Source organism: Dufourea novaeangliae, unplaced genomic scaffold (genome assembly GCF_001272555.1).
Source record: "Dufourea novaeangliae isolate 0120121106 unplaced genomic scaffold, ASM127255v1 scaffold60, whole genome shotgun sequence".
Taxonomy (NCBI): domain Eukaryota; kingdom Metazoa; phylum Arthropoda; class Insecta; order Hymenoptera; family Halictidae; genus Dufourea; species Dufourea novaeangliae.
In genome coordinates, this window is record NW_015373935.1 from 829,829 (window position 1) to 848,385 (window position 18,557).

Consider the following 18,557-nt stretch of genomic DNA (forward strand, 5'->3'; position numbering starts at 1 on the left):
TCTTGACCACACGTACGATGCTATTGTGGTCTATCGATTGGTGATCCGATCATCGTCGTCTATTCCGTGTAATCCCTCGTGGCGGTTCACTCGCCGATTCGCCGCGGTGCGCGCGCGCGCTCCACCGGTTGAACGAACCCGTTCGTTTGACCGCGCGATCGGTGAAACGGAATCGGTCACACCGTCACCGCCTTCCGTCGACATCGCCACCGTACCGGGGACTTTCGTAATAACACCGACAAACAACTGTCACCATCTGCACCATCGCCGATCACGTGGCTTGCTCGACGGCGACGCTGTACGACAATGTTCACGCCGCGCCGCTGTGCGGCTCCGGCGTGGGCCACCCTGGCTCCGTCACGCCGATGGGGACAGCCACCGGAGCGGGGAATTCCACCGGGGTGACCTGGTGGGCCATGATGAACGGTTCCCTCTACGAGGACAGCCCGCCACCGGTCCCACCAACAGCCTCGAGCCTCGTATCGATTCAACAACAGCAACAACAACAACAACAACAACAAGCTACATCGACACCAGGCTCCCATCAACAAGCAACGACACCGACATCACCTGCTGCACCGGCGTCGACGGGTACGACAGCGCCTTCGGCGCCAACAGCGAGCGCCAGCTCGACATCGCCGAGCGCCTCATCGGTGGCGAGCAACAGTGCTCCAGGACCGCTTCATATACCAGCGAAACGATTGACAGCGACACCGGCCACGTCCTCGTACGGGGAGGTTACCTGCGTCGAGTCATCAGGACCGCCCGCCGCTGGACCAGCGGGCGTCATACGTCATTCCCACTCGTCCTCGGCCGGCTCCCAAGGCGGCTGGAGTTACAGTCCCCATCATCCCCAGGACTCGCATTACACGTCCGCGGCGGCCGCGGGTGATTCGTTGAATCATCATCAAACGTACGGGGGCAACAATCCCCCGACCTATTACAATCTGGCGGCCGATCCGACATCGACGTCCGGTTCCGCGAGGGACAACCGGAAAGCCGGCACGTTAAGCTTCTGGTCGCCGGCCGCGGCAACCGCTGGCTCGGCAGGGAGCGGTGGTGGTTCCGCAGCCGATTACAAGTCCTACAACTCGGCCGGCGTGGCGACCACCAGCTCCTCGACCGGTGGCGGTTCGTCCTCGGTCGCCACTGGAGCCACAGACCCGGCCGTGTCCTCCTGTCATCAGAGCTTCTCGCAGAGCTGGTGCAATTACTCGCCGTACACAACCGCCAGGCATCATCATCCGGTCGACACGGCCGGTCATCATCATCCACACTCGCAAGCAGGGGTCCCATACTTGACGCCGTCCGCGGCGGACGATCGGGGCAGGGTCACTGCCGCGATGGTCGCGGCCGAAGGCGCGTTTCCTCACGACGGATACGGTAGCCTAAGGAATTACGGGGCACCGGAGCCTGTCACGTCCAGCCCGTATCCACCTCCAGGTAAGCATCGACTCTATCCTAGTTGATTGAACGTATTTTACCTTTCCAGCTGGGATCAACTGTTTCGGTAATGTATGTAGTAAATATGTATAAAGTGGATTCTGATTGTTCGGGACACATCGGGACCTAGCGTCGTTTGGCCTGATTAATCGGTTTTTCCCAATTACGCGAAGTATTACAGTTCATTCGATTCAGTTTTGTTCTTTGAGCTTCGTCCCAAATAAACGGCCACCTCGATTAAACGGTGGCCCTAATAAGCGGAATCCACTGTAATACGATCGTTTGTTAAATTGCAACGAGGGTATTCCAGGACGATAACGAGATTTCTCAGATTCACGTGAATATCTTGTCCTCGTAAGTTCAAGGTCTTCGAAGAAGTCACGAGACATACCGGTTTCAAAGAAAAAAAAAAAAAACATAAGATCGCAAAAGTCCACCGAGATCGTGCTCCGAATTAATCTAGAAACCGGCCCCGTGAAAAAGTAACGGAAAACAAATGTACATGTAGTAGCGAGACGGTCGTACGAAATTCGAGACGGTCGAAAACCCGCGGGGAATCGAAAACTGTCGTGTGGGCCCGTCGCGCAAACGGTCGGTCGAGGGAGTCATCGTTCATTCACGTATTTGGTCATTCTCTTTTGTCCCCCTCTCCCCAGTTGGTGTCCTTTTCCTACTCGGCTCTCCCTGGAACCCATGAAACGTCGCATGAGCAACAACGAACCGCGCCGGGTTTATTGGCGGCCGTAACTCGTAAACTCTGGCGTGCGCCTCCGATCAGCTGATCCGTTCCATGACCCGTACACGGGCCGCGTTCAGTCCTCTCCTACTAACGGCCGTTCTCGCTTTCCTTCCCGTCCCCGTGTCATTTGCCTCTTTCGTCCTTTCCGCCTTCTCGACTCCTGTCCCCGCGCCGTTTCACGAAACTTTTACGCGCCTCCGGTTTCTTAGCTTGCATATCTCGAGCAAAACAATGTTCATATTTGAACAAAAAAAAACTGGAACTCGAGTCTATTGTAGATGCAGAAATGATTAATCACCTGGTGTATGAACTTTAGCTATATCAACTCTAATTAGCTAGCATCAACTGGTTTATTCACTTCTGTATTCTAGATGTAAAAATGATTAATCGCCTAGGGTATGAACTCTAGCTATATCAATTCTAATTACCAGGTATCAACTGGTTCAGTTCACTTGTGTATTCCGATGGATTTCATTCAAAAACCTGCCTGTACAAAGGTACAGGTAAACCGAGAAAGTGTGCCTTTTGAAGTAGGGTTAGGTGACATAGCCTAATCACTGATAAGTCCGAAGGTCTGCTGTACGTCTCATGATTATTTCGTCTTCTTCCGGCCTAGAAGTAGCGTCTGTCACAATTCCAGCTACCCGTGGAAATTCCATCGACCGTGTTTCTTATCATCGACAGAGAGCCACACAGGGTCCATCGACTTCTCGGGGCCGTTCGTACGGGGTAAGGATAAATGCATTCCGGGGGAGCCCCTCCAGTGGCGCGCGAACGCGTAACCGCGACCGTGGACGGACCTGGTCGAGATTTTTGCCGGCGATTGGCCCCCGCTGCTTCGGTGGAAAAGGCGCGTCCCTCGGCGGAATCGTAAAGAATAGGAAAATACGAGACACACCGGCTGCTCATACGGGCACGCTCGGCCCCGATAAACGAGATATCGTTCGCGTGATCCTCTTCGTCCGTCCGTCCGTGTTCGTCCGTGTTCGTCCGTGTTCGTCGTCGAGTTAATCGTATGCGTGCGTACGTGTGGGGAAAAGGAGGAGGAGGTGCACGCGCAGGCGTGCGACGATACATACAAAGTGTACTGGAATACGAGAGCGCCGCGTATAGTTTACCCGTCCTCCAATAGATGGCAGCTCCATTATCTTTGTTCGTTCGTCCCCGGGTAGGAGTGTGCGCCGGCTGCTCCGTATCCACGGATAGACGACAGGCACACGGGTCTTCTTGGCCACGGTTTGGAGCTTGTTCCGTACAGATTTTTAATGTACGTACAATCCAGAGATGACTTGTTGGCTGGGCAATTTAATTGGACACACGTACGGACGACGTCTCTACTGAAAATAAAAAATAAATTTTTTAAAATTGAAAAAAAAATATAACTATCGTTGCCTGATTCGACGTGATCTGACCGTATCGTGATCTCTGGTCTGAATTTGACTTTACACGAATTATCGCTATTGGCTGAATCGACTACATCTATTAGGTCATTCAATTAGTATATACAGTAAATCCTCGATGAATGCTCGAAGGCCCCTCGTCACTGACTTCTTAATGAGGTTTGACACAGTGGTAGAGCTTGTAATTCTGAATGGCCAGTAGTTTATGAAATATTTAATGTTCAGTGCCGAGGAGTCTTCGAACACTCATCGATGAATTGCTGTAATGCAAATGTTCTTTGATGTTTGTGGAAACGAAACTGGAAGTTGCTACAGAAACTATTGTACAGAATAAAGGAAAATATACATATACAGGTAAGCGATTAGTAGTTTTAATTACAGTTCTGCACTTCAACTTCCACAAAGATCAAAGAAAATTCCCATTACATATGGAATGACCTGATACAAGTCTATCACGTGACGAAGAACGCGAAAGAATTCAAAGTAATACCGCAACGTCTACAATCTTAACCATTGCCTGCTGGGAATGTCACAGAAGGGCTTACTCAACCGAACAGACTACCCCTCTTGTCCCTGTGACGTTCAGTTTGTAGGTGCCTAGCCAACAAGTCATCACTGCACTGTATGTAGCTTGGACAGCCTGATTGGGGACAGGTGGTGTCTCGATAGTGGCCAACGAATTACCACGCATTCGTCGCAACCTTAAAAACCACTTTAGACCCCTAAACGACGCACGTCGCTTCGCTTTTTAATTTATCGCGCAATCTTCCGCGCCCGTGGCTCCGCTGGTTAAGTTTAATTGGTGGATCGCTTCGCGAATTTACGGGCCGAGTTGACTAGAAGTGGCTAAGAGCGGTCGGAATTTGGGTATCGATGAATTTGATGTCTTGATGGGTTCAGAGGTGGCTGGTTCGATTGCTGAGAATTGTAGGGAGTCCGTTTGTTGTGGTGACTGATCTTTGCTGGGTTTTGGATCAATAGCTTAGGGAGATTCAGGGATTCCTGGCTGCTTAAAGTTCGGTAGAGAAATACTTTCGAGTGTCTGGATTTCTGTCTTGCTTTATTCAAGTATCATTTAGGTTCTTCTTATTGATTATTTCACTTTGGAACCGCTGTACTGGACTTTGAAGTTGTCTTCTATGTTGTAAATATAAAATTTTTGAATCTCAAATCTTTACAGATTGCTAGCCACAAAAAACTTTCATTCCATTAGTGAAAACAAGGATAAAGAAACTCAGGTCCACTTTAATATTACTATTCCATCATCACCTCGTTATCAAGATCAGTTCCTTATGTTAGACTCCTATCTGGCGATAGACAAGGTCCCCGTTACCTCCACAAATTATTCCACCATCTCTCCATCAATCAACGTACGGATAACCAGGCAAACCAAGGACTAATCGACACCCATATCGCTGTTTCATCATCAATTCATTTTCAAGGCCGATTTCTTGCATGAACCTGTTATCTTAACATATATTTCCATCAATGAAAATTAAAGATAGTCAGCTAAACCCCGATCTGACCTACACAGATATCGCTATTTCATCAGCAACTCGCCTTCCAGCTCGATTATATCCAACATCAATTTATACGTACACAAGATCCTAGTTATTTCCATACAATTATATCGATGTACACCTATCAACGGTAACAACAATCGGGTAAATTTGAATCCAACTTTGGTATCCTCGTTCGATCGTCACCTCGGTCCCTCCAGCCGCGTGCGTCGAGTCCCCCTCCGGGGGTCCCAACTTTCCACGGCGGATATCGAACGGGTTTGTCCCGCGATATCTGGCCAGAGATCATCAGGGAAGCCGGGCAGCGCGTCGATATCGTCGACTGTACAACCAGGCAAGCTCCTTTGGTCGCTGACACGCCGCGGGCCGCGCGAATCGATACGTCATTTATTCCGCAGTTCCCCCTTATTTCCCCCGGCCCCTCTGGTGCACGTCGGCTGACATTCGTGAGAATCCTGACCTTTGTCAAGTAATTTGCATATTCCAGCGTTTTAGTGGGCAATAAATTCCTGTCGCTTAAGCAATCGCGCGCCGCGACCGTACCCCGCGGAACCGACCGGGACGCGCGTACGCAGAAAAGGAGGGGATGTGGCGAGGGACGGCGGGGAGACGGAGGGTGGAAATAGGGGAGGAAACCTGGCGGGATTCAGAGAACAGACGGAAGACCGTGGAAACGATATTGCGTGATCTAATAAGGGAGGAAAAAAAGAAATTCGCACCTCGTGTTCGGGATGAAACGAAAGGAGACAAAGACGTTTATTGGGGTTTTTTTAGACTACAGATCGTGTACAGGGTAAATTCGAAGATATGGTAGTTTGTTTGAAAATTATAATTACAAAAATTTCCAAGCAGATTGTTGGTTTTACAATTGAACATTGTGGATTACTTTTTACTATCGTCGTTATACAGGGTGTTCAAAAGATTCCGTACATTTCGACGAAATCAAATCTCATTTAAGCAATTGCATTAAAACGCTACGATCAGAATAATCACTGAATCACTTCCAAATACACGCTTAAACAACACATCTTAATCAGATACGTTCACGACAATTTTAACGACACATTTCCGATGAAACGCCCGGAGCATATTCATAAAAGTCCCCTCCCCCTCTTCCTCCCCGAAATAAGGTGCGATAATAATTTATTCTGATTCGTGCACCGACAGAGAATTTCAATTGTAAATACACCCCTATTTTTGGATAATGCGAGCACGCAACGATATCGATCCGATTTTGGAATAAAAAACGTTCGAGCGTTCCGATGAGGACGTGCAAACCTTTCGAGCACCGAGTACGTCCGTAAATAACATCGATTCGTTTGCGGTTAGGTTCAAGGGGGCGGGGGGAGGAAACGGGGAAGGCTGGCAGGTGGAAGATTGCAACTTTGTTGTGCTCGCGAGCGATTAACGCGCGAGGCCGTTGTGTTCGTTAAGCGAGCAACCACTTCTCGTTCGTTCCTGGGTTAAAGATAGTCAGCCGAGCCGAACGCTGTCGTAATCTCTTCGTTTCGCGCGCTTCGTTCTACCGTTACGGTATCTTCCAGAAAAAATTCCTCTGTCCGATCTCGAGTGAGAAAAATAGCATCGATGTTTATTTAAATTTCAGAAAATTCAGCTTCGGTTCGCGTTCCGACAAATTCGCACCTTGTGATCACGGCCCTTGTCAGTATCGTAGATCTGTGAGTATCATTGAACGAAGACAGAACTGGAATACGGGCAGTAGCAATAATAGACTAACGTTATAAAAATAATTATGCACACTGTTCGTGGGATTGAATCATTGTTACTAATCAATAGAGTACAGATCTAATTCAAATTTAGGTTTTTCTAAAATAATTTTCGACAACTAGGTGATTGGTTTTATTTCTCTTTAACCTTTTCTCTTCCAATACCAGCTATATCTAGCATCACTGCAATCATCTGTAGATACTAGCGCCTTTAGCTAGTTGTTATGTTTGCGCAGTTATAGTTTTTTTTTCTTTTTTAAATACCTTATGTCTCTTAAAAAGAGCGTGACTCCTGTAATTCTATATGGGCGTGTTAATCACTATTCAGCTGACACTGTCCTATCAAAAGGATTAATCTTCGTTATCACTATAGATGTTTAGTATAGATTTTTTTTCCTAGAAAATGATCAGTGAGTCATGCCGCCTTCCCAGACACTTTAGACACAAGCGTCAGGCAAAGACCCACCTCGACAAAAAGCAACATCCACTGACCCTTCGTTCACACCTTTCTAAACACGTGAAACCAGAGTGTGACTCAAAATTTTCGGTCTACAGTGTATACTGTCAGTTTCGCCTTCCCGTCCCCGCCCCACGTTTTCCGCACGGTTAGTAGAACCGGTCCAATTATATCATACAGCCTCGTCGCGCGGCGTGCCAGTCGCCTGACGCACACGCTCACCCTTCTGTGCGTGCCTGACGCGCACACTCGCCCAACGTCGCTCGTTCGCACGCAGGCCATCGAGTGCACGCTCCGAGCGTCGCGTCACGCGCCTGAATCTCGCGATCTCGTGACCCCGCGACCCCTTGTACTGGAAATTCTGTCCGAGAAACTCGGCCAATCTCGTGAATTTTCCAAGTTCCCCGAAAAATCGGCCCCCGAATTCGCATTCCTTCTCCGTGATCCCGTATGAATTTTGCAAACTCGAGAGGCATCGAGCAGGGGCACTGCTTCCAGGTCGAGGAATCCTCCTGGATTCAGTGCAATCGTGGATTTTGACGGGGACTCGAGACGGCCGTGAGTACTTCGTTGGGACTCCAGATCCTCGAGAGAGATTTGTCTCGTCTAGCACGCCCCAGGGACATCCGGAGAAGATGGAAACGGAATACAGAGACAGAACGAAACTGGAAATGTCTCGTTCATACGGCATACTCTATGAATGAATCTATAATTACATCAGGGAAACGATTCCCGGGGTTCGTTTATCGGCGATAATAATCCTGGTTTAACGGCGTATACCGATATTGATCGTAAACTTGATTTTGTATCTTTTCTCGTATGAATCGGAGCACGATCGTTAGAGTCAACGGATTAGCTGCAATTAATTCACTCGGGACTTTCACGTAGACGTTAATGAGGCGCTACAGATGCATGTTACGTAACGATCAATCGAATGTTACCGTCTATCGAGTGATTCTAGATTTTCCTTGGTCTTGGATTTTCCTGTGTCTCATTGATCTTGGATTTTTAGAGTTTTTCTGTGTTTCCATGGTCCTGGACATTTAGAGATTTCCTTTATTTCCTTCGTCCTGAACTTCTAGAGTTTTTTCGTGTTTCCTTGGTCCTGGATGTTTAGAATTTTTCTGTCCTTCTGTTGGTCGTAGATTGGAGACTTTTCTTTTGTGCTTTCCGAATCGATGCATGGAATCCGATCGGCGGAAATGGTTGCGATAGCGGACCGAACTGATCCGACCGCATCGATCGGTTTCCACGGAGTGTACGCGACAGTCGGCAAATGTCAACGGAGCGGTTCCGCGGAGGAAAAAGAAGTTAACGGGATTGGTTACGGGCCGATACTTTGCCTAACGAACCGTTGTACTTCGTCCGTTTCCGTCGATTCGTGTCGTGTCGATTCGAAACGTGTTTCTGAATTGAAGAAATGTTGCAATTAATCGTCCTTTAACGCACGATCATTTTGTGCATATTTAACCAGTGAATTAACGATCGATTTTTTAAAGATTAAAAAGGTTTTTAGAAGATATTCTTGCCTTGTTCTGAGACAATTTTGCTGAATGTCCTGATTTCCGGTTGAACTTAAAATCAGAACTATTACAGAGGTTTTTCCTGATCTCGTACCTTCTTATGAAATCAACCTTAATTCTCAATAATTATCACTGTTTGCTGAACGATCTTCATAATTATTTTTCAACTCTTTGTACTTGAGGACATTGATACAGACTCAACCGACCTAATTGGCGATGATCATAAATTTCCACCAAGCAGTAAACAAACGTTAAAAACACTTCATCCCTTACTCGATTGCAAAGACTCTAAAACTGGATCGATCCGCAAACAGCCCAAGCGCCCAAACCCAAACAGAAAACCTGCAAACAGAAAACTGCAGAATACATGTAATATCCGGTTGTCATATATTTCTAGCTAACGTGGCTAGGTTCCTGTTACTGGCAAACTAATTGTGTTAAGTGATGTGGGGTTCCTCCCCATCTTCGTTGTTTCCCGCAGGTTCCCTGGCGGGGGTCGGCGTCGGGGTCGGTGTCGCCGGGATGGGGGTCGGTTGCGGCAGCTCGAACCCGCTCGAGTGGACCGGCCAGGTGACGGTACGGAAGAAACGCAAACCGTACTCGAAGTTCCAGACCCTGGAGCTCGAGAAGGAGTTCCTGTTCAACGCGTACGTCTCCAAGCAGAAACGCTGGGAACTGGCGCGGAATCTCAGTCTGACCGAGCGACAGGTGAAGATCTGGTTCCAGAATCGGCGGATGAAGAACAAGAAGAACAGCCAACGGCAGACACAGCAGCAGAACAACAACAATAACAACAACAACAACAACAGTAGCGCGAACAACGCGAATCACCATGGGGCGACCGGAAGCCATCATCATCCGAGCGCTGGTCACGCGCCACCATCGAGTCACCACGTGGTCGCGCAGGCGCACCACGCGAACGGTTCAGCGAAGCATCATCAGTGACCCGTGGCCTTCTCTGGGGTCGTGTTCGGCCATCCTCATCACAACCACGGCTCCACATCCGCCGCCGCCGCCGCCGCCGCCGCCGCGAACGGCTGCACCACGACTGGGACCGTGGGGACCGTGGTCGGGACCATAGGAACCGGAAACGGTACCGGTCACACAACAGGCAGCCACGTCGGTCTGGTTACAGGTCACAGCCATACGCTTCACGCGCCACAACCTCAAACGCCTCTGTCGACCCACGCGGCAGTAGCCGCTGGTGCTGCCCCGAGCACCGTCACACCTCCCACCGCCGTCGTTCATCCGCACATTCACGCGCACGCTCATCATCATCATCATCATCATCACCAGTTGGCGCACGTGGCTCAACAGTATCCAGCGCTTCTTCATCAGACGCCCCACGGCCTGGCCGCCTGAACACGATGAGAACACACCAGGCACGGAACGCCCCAGAGAATATCAGATGTCCATACCCATTGGTTTCTATGTGCTCTCGGCGCATGAAAACCATTCGTCGTCGTTGCTGAAGATATCTTGGATCAGACCCCGTTACACGTACACACACCTATCGAACTTTGTTCAGCAGCTGTTTGAAAGACTGCCTAACGATTGTAAGGAGAGAAAGAGAGAGAAAGAACGTTTCGCGAGTAGTATATTATTATTATTATTTTATTATTAATATTAATCATCGGTCATCCACATCGTCGGCCACGATCGCTATCCAACGAATGGAGAACACACTGACAATCTGTCCAATTCGTAATTCGGTAGTACTTCCTCCAGTTATACATATTATATAAAGAAAATTAGTGTCACTTAGTGTCTGTCCTATCCCGTGTCACACACGCCTCCTCCCCCTTCATCCCCTGGACGAAAAACACCCTTTCCCGTTGCACCCATCAGGTCTGACGTCCGTACGCACTGTTCAGCCCGGTCGATCGAGAAGAATAGCGAGACGAACTAGAGAACATCCGTGGATCGATAGGGATCCGTCGTGAAACCGTTCGGAAACCGACGCCATTTGGGTCCCTGTGGCTGCGACCCCGAGGATCGTCGGACGTGGAGGATCGAACTCTGTATTCCGGGGGTAAGTGGTAGTAACGGAATCCGAACGGAGGTGTGCGCGAGGGGAAATTCACGGAATTAATTGGAACATTTCTATGAAGAGAAAACTGGTTTAACCTAGAAAAAACGTTTCGTTTCCCGCTTTGGATTCCGGCGATACTTCTAACGAGCGGTTCCTCGAAGAACGACGATCGCTATTGTCTGTGATTCCCGGAAAGTAGATACTAAATTACGTTGGACACGCATTCCAGTCCAGTCTCCTCTATTCGGTTCGCGTGGACAATCCGAAACGAGGTCGTCGTCACAGGATCCAATGCCCGTCCTTTTGGGTCAGCCGTCAATTCCGTTACATCGGTCCCAGTAAAGGATTGATAGATCCAACCCACAGAAATCCGAGGGGACGGGAGAAAAAGTTTCGTTGGACCGCTGGTGTGAACCGAGAGCGACAACGGACCTTTGTAGATAACCTCTCTGTCCGATGATCTGTAGAGACCACCAGCGGTCGAGGAACTCGCGTGATCCAGGTTGGGGATCGGGCATCCAGGTCCGTGGACGAGAGTCCTCGACGTAACATGAAATTGTTGAAAGGAATTTCTGTTCCTTGAATGTGAAAGGAATATTGTCGACCGTCCGTCGTGATGTTTTCCCTCTGGATGTCTTGCGTCGGGGACAACTCGGACGGGCCTGGCCCGCGGACCACCGTGCGCTCGGAGAGAGTTAGTCTAATTATGTCCAGAAAAATGTCGTATTCATCGCCTACCAAGGATCGCAAACTAGTACCTATAATTCTTATATTATATGTAAAAAAAACACACACACACACACACACACATACACATACACAACACGACTTAGATGTAAAGGTATACCTTACTGTACCCGTATGGTCGGGAGACCATTCGATATGGCCGAGCTTGGGACTTTGTCGCGTAGTCGGTTCAGTGCACTCGGTCACTCTAGCGATCGACGCGTCAACTCGAAAGGGGGTTCAAAACGAGGTGTGCAATTGCGGTAACTCAAGAAATCGATGTTTTATATATATTTTTTTTGTTTGTTTGTTTGGAATCGTGGCAGTTGAATCGAGTACAATGGACTTTGTTAATCGTTTTAGTATTATTAGATTGTTATAACGTGAAATTTTAGCGTTCTCGGTGATTCTACGGAGTACGCGAAACATCCCCAGCGCGTCGAGACTTTGAAAACACGAAAGACGGGATGTTGTTTGATACTTAATTAAGAGATACTCGAGCCAACGCGACGAATTCTAATTAACTCGAGGAGGAAATCGTGCGCACAGCCGATGATCGAAGGAGGGAGTTAGAAGAACAGGACAGAGAAGTGAAGTCATGGGGAAACTTGTGACTATCGATTGCTATTATTGTGGAACCAGTGTCCACGTCGATAATCAGAGAAGGTGTACGGACAAAGAAGAAGAAACAAAGAAACAGAGCAGTAATGGACCTATTCTTCTATCTCCTGCCTGATCGAGCACAATAGATCCATCAGCCGTGCCTGGCCAAGCTATAGAAACCGAAATGTAATCAATGGTCGGGTTAGGTCGACCTAATTCGAACTTTTCTCGGTCGTTTGCTCGATCTGACGTTCGTCCTCGAACCTTTTATGAATAAGCGAAGGACGTATCCACGCTCGAAGAAGATCGAGAATTCGTGGAAAAATACAGACAACTGGGGGATAAAGAGAATTTAACCAAGAGACGTCCGATTTGGTCTGCAGTTACAGTTTGCAGATTCGAGGACGAAGGATCAGGATCGAGCAGCCTGACGAGTCCGAGGACAATGACACGGAACGATCGAAGTGATCGAGGGTGTTCTGACAACAAGATCTCTGACGGGACGAAGTCCTTAAGCGCGGTCGCGGATCGAAGAAGGCGGACGCGTTTACCTTTTAATCGGTACGTCAGCGAGTAAGTAGGTAATTTAATCGGATGTTAAATGAAAATAAATATCCCAGTGGATCTCTATTCTCTAAGGTGCAACATTATCTAAATTATAAGGGCCGCTGAACGAGCGAGTGTGCATGCCTACCGATAATACTATAATAAATGTATACATACACGCGTATTTTCTGTATGTACCTTTTTGGTGTGCTCGTGAGCGCGCGCGCGCGCGCGCGTCGATGAACATGTGAAACGTGAATTTTATATGGGATTGTTGTCTCTTCCGGTTTGAAAAATTGGAGATTCGGTGGGTAGATTAGACGAATTTCGATGAGTCCGGGTTTAATTGATTTGCTCAAGGTCACTGTTTCTACCGTGACATCCGTCGCGTTACCGTTTCGAGGGAAACGGCAGTGTGGCCGGCAGAATTTTCGAATGGAATCGCGAAGATAACTATTTCGAGGTCCTGAGTGTAGAACTAATTTTAATTTGACTGTAACGACCGATGTTTATTTGTGAATGGAATATACGCAAAATTGAGGTTTTTTTTTTTTAAATATGTTATATATATGTTGTTGCACATGAATATTTGAGAACGCTTTTGTGAATGAAGATGATCGACAAGGATCACTTATAAGCATGTTACATTAAGTTGTTTATTCTATTGTTTACGAGGCACTGCTTGTTTTAACAATAAAAATTGTCCTAAAGTTGTTTAAAATGACTGAAACGACTAATTTTTCTTGCGCGTATTTAAACTCGTTAATTTTAGAATTAAACTTGTGATTGATGTTCATAAACATTCATGGAACGCTAGGGTAATTCTTGTTTTCTTTCTAGTGAAAATATTAGTGAATGAGAAAGTATAGTTTGAAAATATCTTCAAAGAATTGCTTTCACATTGAAAGAAATATTACCGAACATTCGATCTTTCTATTATAAGCGTTAACCATAATCTCTTATAGGAATTTACAATTGATGAATTTTCATAACTAGTTTCTTTCTGTACTTAAACGTCATTAAATCTGCAATATTTAGATACTTAAGAGCTATAGTCAAGTCAAAGTAAAGTGATCGTTAGAATATCATTCTCCCGTCGTTGATTTCGTTGTCCGAAATAAACAACCACCATAATCAAGGAAGCAAGAGATATCGAAGGAACATATGGTAGGGGAAACTGTCCAACGGCGATTCCAATAACAAAAAAAAATAAAACGTACAATCCTAGTCTTCGAAATCTGAATTCTAAAAGGATTGCCGTGAAAAGACGATTAACAGTGTCGAGGTTGACGGTAACGTAATATTTCGAGTCCCCCTAGAGAAAATCCGAAAATCTCCAGAGAGAACCGGAGAGGTGGCAAGCCCAGGTCTCGCGTCGTCGGAAAATCGATAGAAGAGAGAGCAGGACCGAGGATCGGAATTTCTTAAAAGCGTGGCAGCGCGCGCGCGCGCGCTCCCTGAGCGCGTGAGAACGATCGAGCGAGAGAGAGAAAATTAAAGTGTGCATGTTAAACGAAGAGAGATCGAATGTTCACGAGTGTGTGTGTGTGAGAGAGAGAGAGAGAGAGAGAGAGAGAGAGAGAGAGTGTGAGAGATAGATGATCAAATTATAGCGAATCGCGACTAAACAGACGAAGACGACGAAAATGGACGAGTGTGTGTACATTTAGAGCGAGAGGAATCGAAATGAGAGCTGGAGAGAGAGAGAGAGACATGTATCGTATAATTAGACTAAAGTTAAAACAAAGATGTGAAACAGAGATAAAACACGTACACGTACAGATGGAGTATCACACACAGAAACAGACAGGACACACACGCGTACAGCCACACGCCCGCGAGATTCGAATTCGGATTTAACGATAAATATAGTTCCGCCACGTTTTACTATGGTACATTAATTATGTAACGACGATAAAAATATGGATACAGTATAAGTAGACGTGAATAAAGGGAAAAAAAAATAGAAGATATGTGGATGGAAGTAAATGGAACACGAGAGAGGGAGAGAGAGATGTGTGTGATCGGCTAGAGGAACGGTGGGGGGAGGAGAGATGGGAGTGGAGGGGACGAACAATGGATTAATTGGAATGGGAGAGTGTGCGCGCGCGCGAGTGTACAGGTGTACATCTGGATGTTGAGATGATCGTGGATCGGAGTCCGGGAGTAGTATTTCGGGTTCGTGAATCGATTGTAAATTAGCTGCTAATTGTCCCGCCGCTGACGATGTTCAACCGCGATTATTACGATTATTACGATTTATTATATCATGATGATTATTATTATTATTATTATTATATTATATTAATTATTATTATTATTATTATTATTATTATTGTGAGCGTCACGTTAATATTATGTTATTGTTTTTATTGTGTGTTGTTTTGTATGTACCTATCAGCCTATAACGATCATGATATTATTAATTATCGACGGTGACGAAGCAATGGATCCACACGAGACACGCACACACACACAGACACACGCTCACGCATACACGTATACAGACACACGTGAATCGGTAAAATATACGGAGGAATACGGTGTTGTTAAACGAGCACGATTATTTTTCATTCAACGCAACTATACCCGCGATCGGGGGATGATCTCGCTCAACCTGCTCATTTTCACGCGGTTTCGGAATGATTCGAAAACGTTCACGGGGTTGTATATGTATACAGGCTGTTCCATTTCAATGCTTTCGCGTCATTATTTTCGAATTCGATGGTTTTGTTTCCTTATATAATTGTTCAGATTTTTGTTACTCGGACAATGTGACAAGATATGGTTTTTTTTATTAAGTTTTTTTTTTTTTACTGTTATAAATATAAATACTTATCAGTTGACTCGTACACTCATTATTTGAATCGTTGATTTATCACTGATTGTATTTTTAAGATTGTAAATATTACTGTTTAATAATAGAATGGCGCTGGTGATCATTACTTATTTCTACTAACGACTGTACAAAATGGAACTACAATTATTGTGTTTCTTTAGTGTATCAATTTGTTACAATGTTTTCGTGTCAGTAATAATATCCATTTGTTACATGCATCCAAAATAATAAAAGATCGCTCACTGTCAATTGATCGCCCTGTATAGAGGTTCAATCGCGATATTTATCCCACTAAACAAATATATTCAATAATTCTTTTGTGTTGCTTTAAATAATTTTAAACTCCACGCCATTAAAATTCTTCAGTGCACAAGCTTAATTGAAAAATGTGTATAATCCAATTTAAATCAATCGATGAAATTTTTGAATTTAATATTTGAATTCAACGAATGAAACGATTTTCTCAAATAAAGGCAGTGTATTTGAAGAACACGCGAAGGGATTCAAATGGAGCATCCTGTATACACATTTCTTTTTTCAATTCGTAACCACGGAATATTTCCCTGTTTCCTCTATTATTTCTTTCCAAATGTTATTTTCGTTTATAATCACGTTTGATAAGTATTATTAAATTTTTTAATCTTGTCCGAGAGCTTTAAAACGCGTTCGATGGAAACGATCGAGACGTTTCCCCTTGGAGAACTCGATCTAAAAGATCTAAACGATCGGGAGATAACTTTTGTCGAGGAGATGAACAGAAAAAGAGAGAGTAGGAGCGTGCGTGTGAGAGAGATAGTGAAACGCCAGGCAGTTTACTTAAAAACCGAGGAGAAAATATTATACGTTGCGACAACGCGTATTTAATACTTTTTTTTTATATACACATATATATATATATATATATATATATTCGAGTTGCCAGAAAAGTTAAAAAAAAATTGTTCTTGCGTGATTTTATTTCCGTTTTCTTTTTTTTTTTTGTATATCGACAGTTATAGATGGTGAAGCCGCGTTTATATTGTCCCCTGGTGGATGAAAGGAAGCATGTGAAGAGAATTACAATTATATTATTGTTTCATGCTCAACATTGTCATTTACTCGCTCATCGAACGCCGGACCTTGAAAACGATGGAACAGTGACTGTAAGGATTTCATCCCCCCGATTCTTCAAAATTCCATCCCCTTTCGTACGATCTTTTCAGATTTTTGTTTTCTTTAATCGATACAACCCTCAACATTCCGTGACACATAATGAAATATTTACATGGTTCCTTTTTTGTCAATTTCGTGGGAATTCATGGCTCAAATAATGTACGAATGAACGGTACTCGAAACTTAACGAGGTAAGTAATCGAGGCAGAATAGGGGATGCTGTAGTGTTTATTTATAGCGTGCAATTTTAGTTTTAAACACTCGTTAATAGATTATTTGACTTTTAGTGGATGATAAAGGTCGAGATTCTTTATTTTGAATGTACCTCGGATTTAGTAATGATGGATTTTTGTTCGCGTTATTTTAGCCATGACGATTAAATTGAAATGCCGAAGTCCCAATACAGACGATCGCAATCGATACTGGTCATGGCTTTAGGTGCAGACCGGGCCATTAATTAGCCATTTAAATTACCATTCAATTGGCTGATGAAGTAAAGAAACAATTTGTCAACTGCAATCAGTGAGAGTAATTATTTTAATGGAGTTGACGAAGAATTTGAATGGTGGATCACTGAAAGCCTCGATCGGTATGGATTGTAAGACCCCGGTCCGTGAGATCCTCAAAAATCTTAACACTTCGACTGCCACGTCATGTATCGATATCATTATTTTTTACTGAAAACAGAAATTTGATCTTGTAATTAACTATTAATCCACTATTCCTTCAATAAGTTGTCAGTGTACACTGCTGAGAGCAATTAGGGGATCGGTACTGTGGGATTGTGCCAATCCTGCGAAAGAAACGAAACAAACGATAGGAGTTCGATAAATTGACATTTGTTCCGTACCATATTGACACCTATTTTTGTTTTTATAAAAAGCTTTCTTAGAATTATACAAGCACAGCGACTGCAATAACCGATCCCCTAATTGCTTCGAGCACTGTATTTTAATACTAGAACTACCGACGTTGAACATACACAAATTTATAAATTGTTTAGAACAATCTCAGAACATGGACTGTTATAACATTCCGATAATTCCAGTAAAAGTTCAGAAGTCAGTCATCTATAATACTTTGGTAGTTCTAGTGTTAAATTAAAATCACTTTCCCGCCATTTCTTTTAAAATGAGGTGTAACGAAAACAAGATCAAATCTCGTTAATGCAACGTTCGAATTTTCTCCAAGATAAATCCAGAATCTGTGGAAAAAATAGTGAATTACCTGTACACCTAATGAATAAAACAAATTTGTCTGAAATCCATGAAGATAAAAGAGCTTAAAGCGATACCACGTGGTGAAACATAATCTGTTCGATTTGAAGGAAAGAAAAAGAGGGTTGTCAATGTTTAGAATGTCTACCAACCCAGGAGTCGAAGTGTTAAGAAAAGAATAATCGTTCGATAGAAGCATCGTCACGACACCGATCGTCAGTGGAAACTTGCGCGCGCGCGCACGCGTTCACTTTAACGTTCGTCCCCCGTAACCGAGCCGCTGTCTGTTCTTAGCTGTATTTGTATGATACTGATTACGGTCGTAAGATAGATATTATACTGCTACTTGTAAATAAAGACACCACAAGATTATCCTGTATCGAAGTGCAATAATAAAAACATGTTTAATTAGTGCCAAAGTAATTTGCAAAAGCGATCAGACGAGAGAGAGAGAGAGAGAGAAAGAGAGACATACACACCAATCATCCTGTTTCGTGAGCGTCGACTTGCCCTGTGCGTCGGACGCAAGGAATGCGACCCGTACGAGCATGAGCGCGCGCGCGCGCGCACGGCCATGTTCCTTTATAAAGTACAGCAGTTTATCGCGGAAGTAACGGGAAAAGATAAACGGTT

At 45.1% G+C, this 18,557-nt stretch overlaps 2 protein-coding genes across 2 annotated transcripts; both read left to right on the forward strand.

Moving 5' to 3' along the window:
* The first annotated feature begins 291 nt into the window (after positions 1 to 291).
* On the forward strand, positions 292 to 9,754 carry LOC107185318 (homeobox protein abdominal-B-like). Its single transcript, XM_015572980.1, has 2 exons — positions 292 to 1,443; positions 9,252 to 9,754. The coding sequence occupies exons 1-2, from the start codon at positions 366 to 368 to the stop codon at positions 9,752 to 9,754; spliced, it is 1,581 nt and encodes a 526-aa protein (XP_015428466.1). The 5' UTR covers positions 292 to 365.
* A 136-nt stretch (positions 9,755 to 9,890) lies between these two features.
* On the forward strand, positions 9,891 to 12,638 carry LOC107185280 (the record flags this gene model as incomplete). Its single annotated transcript, XM_015572938.1, has 3 exons — positions 9,891 to 10,003; positions 10,046 to 10,309; positions 12,554 to 12,638. Coding segments are annotated over 3 exons (462 nt in total), but the record flags the coding sequence as incomplete, so codon positions are not given.
* Positions 12,639 to 18,557: the final 5,919 nt, after the last annotated feature.

Excerpts from the sequence above, each read along its gene's own strand:
- LOC107185318 (XM_015572980.1), top strand. The coding sequence starts at position 366 with ATGGGGACAGCCACCGGAGCGGGGAATTCCACCGGGGTGACCTGGTGG. Across the intron at positions 1,444-9,251 it reads CAGCCCGTATCCACCTCCAG|TGATGTGGGGTTCCTCCCCA; the intron begins GTAAGCATCGAC and ends AATTGTGTTAAG.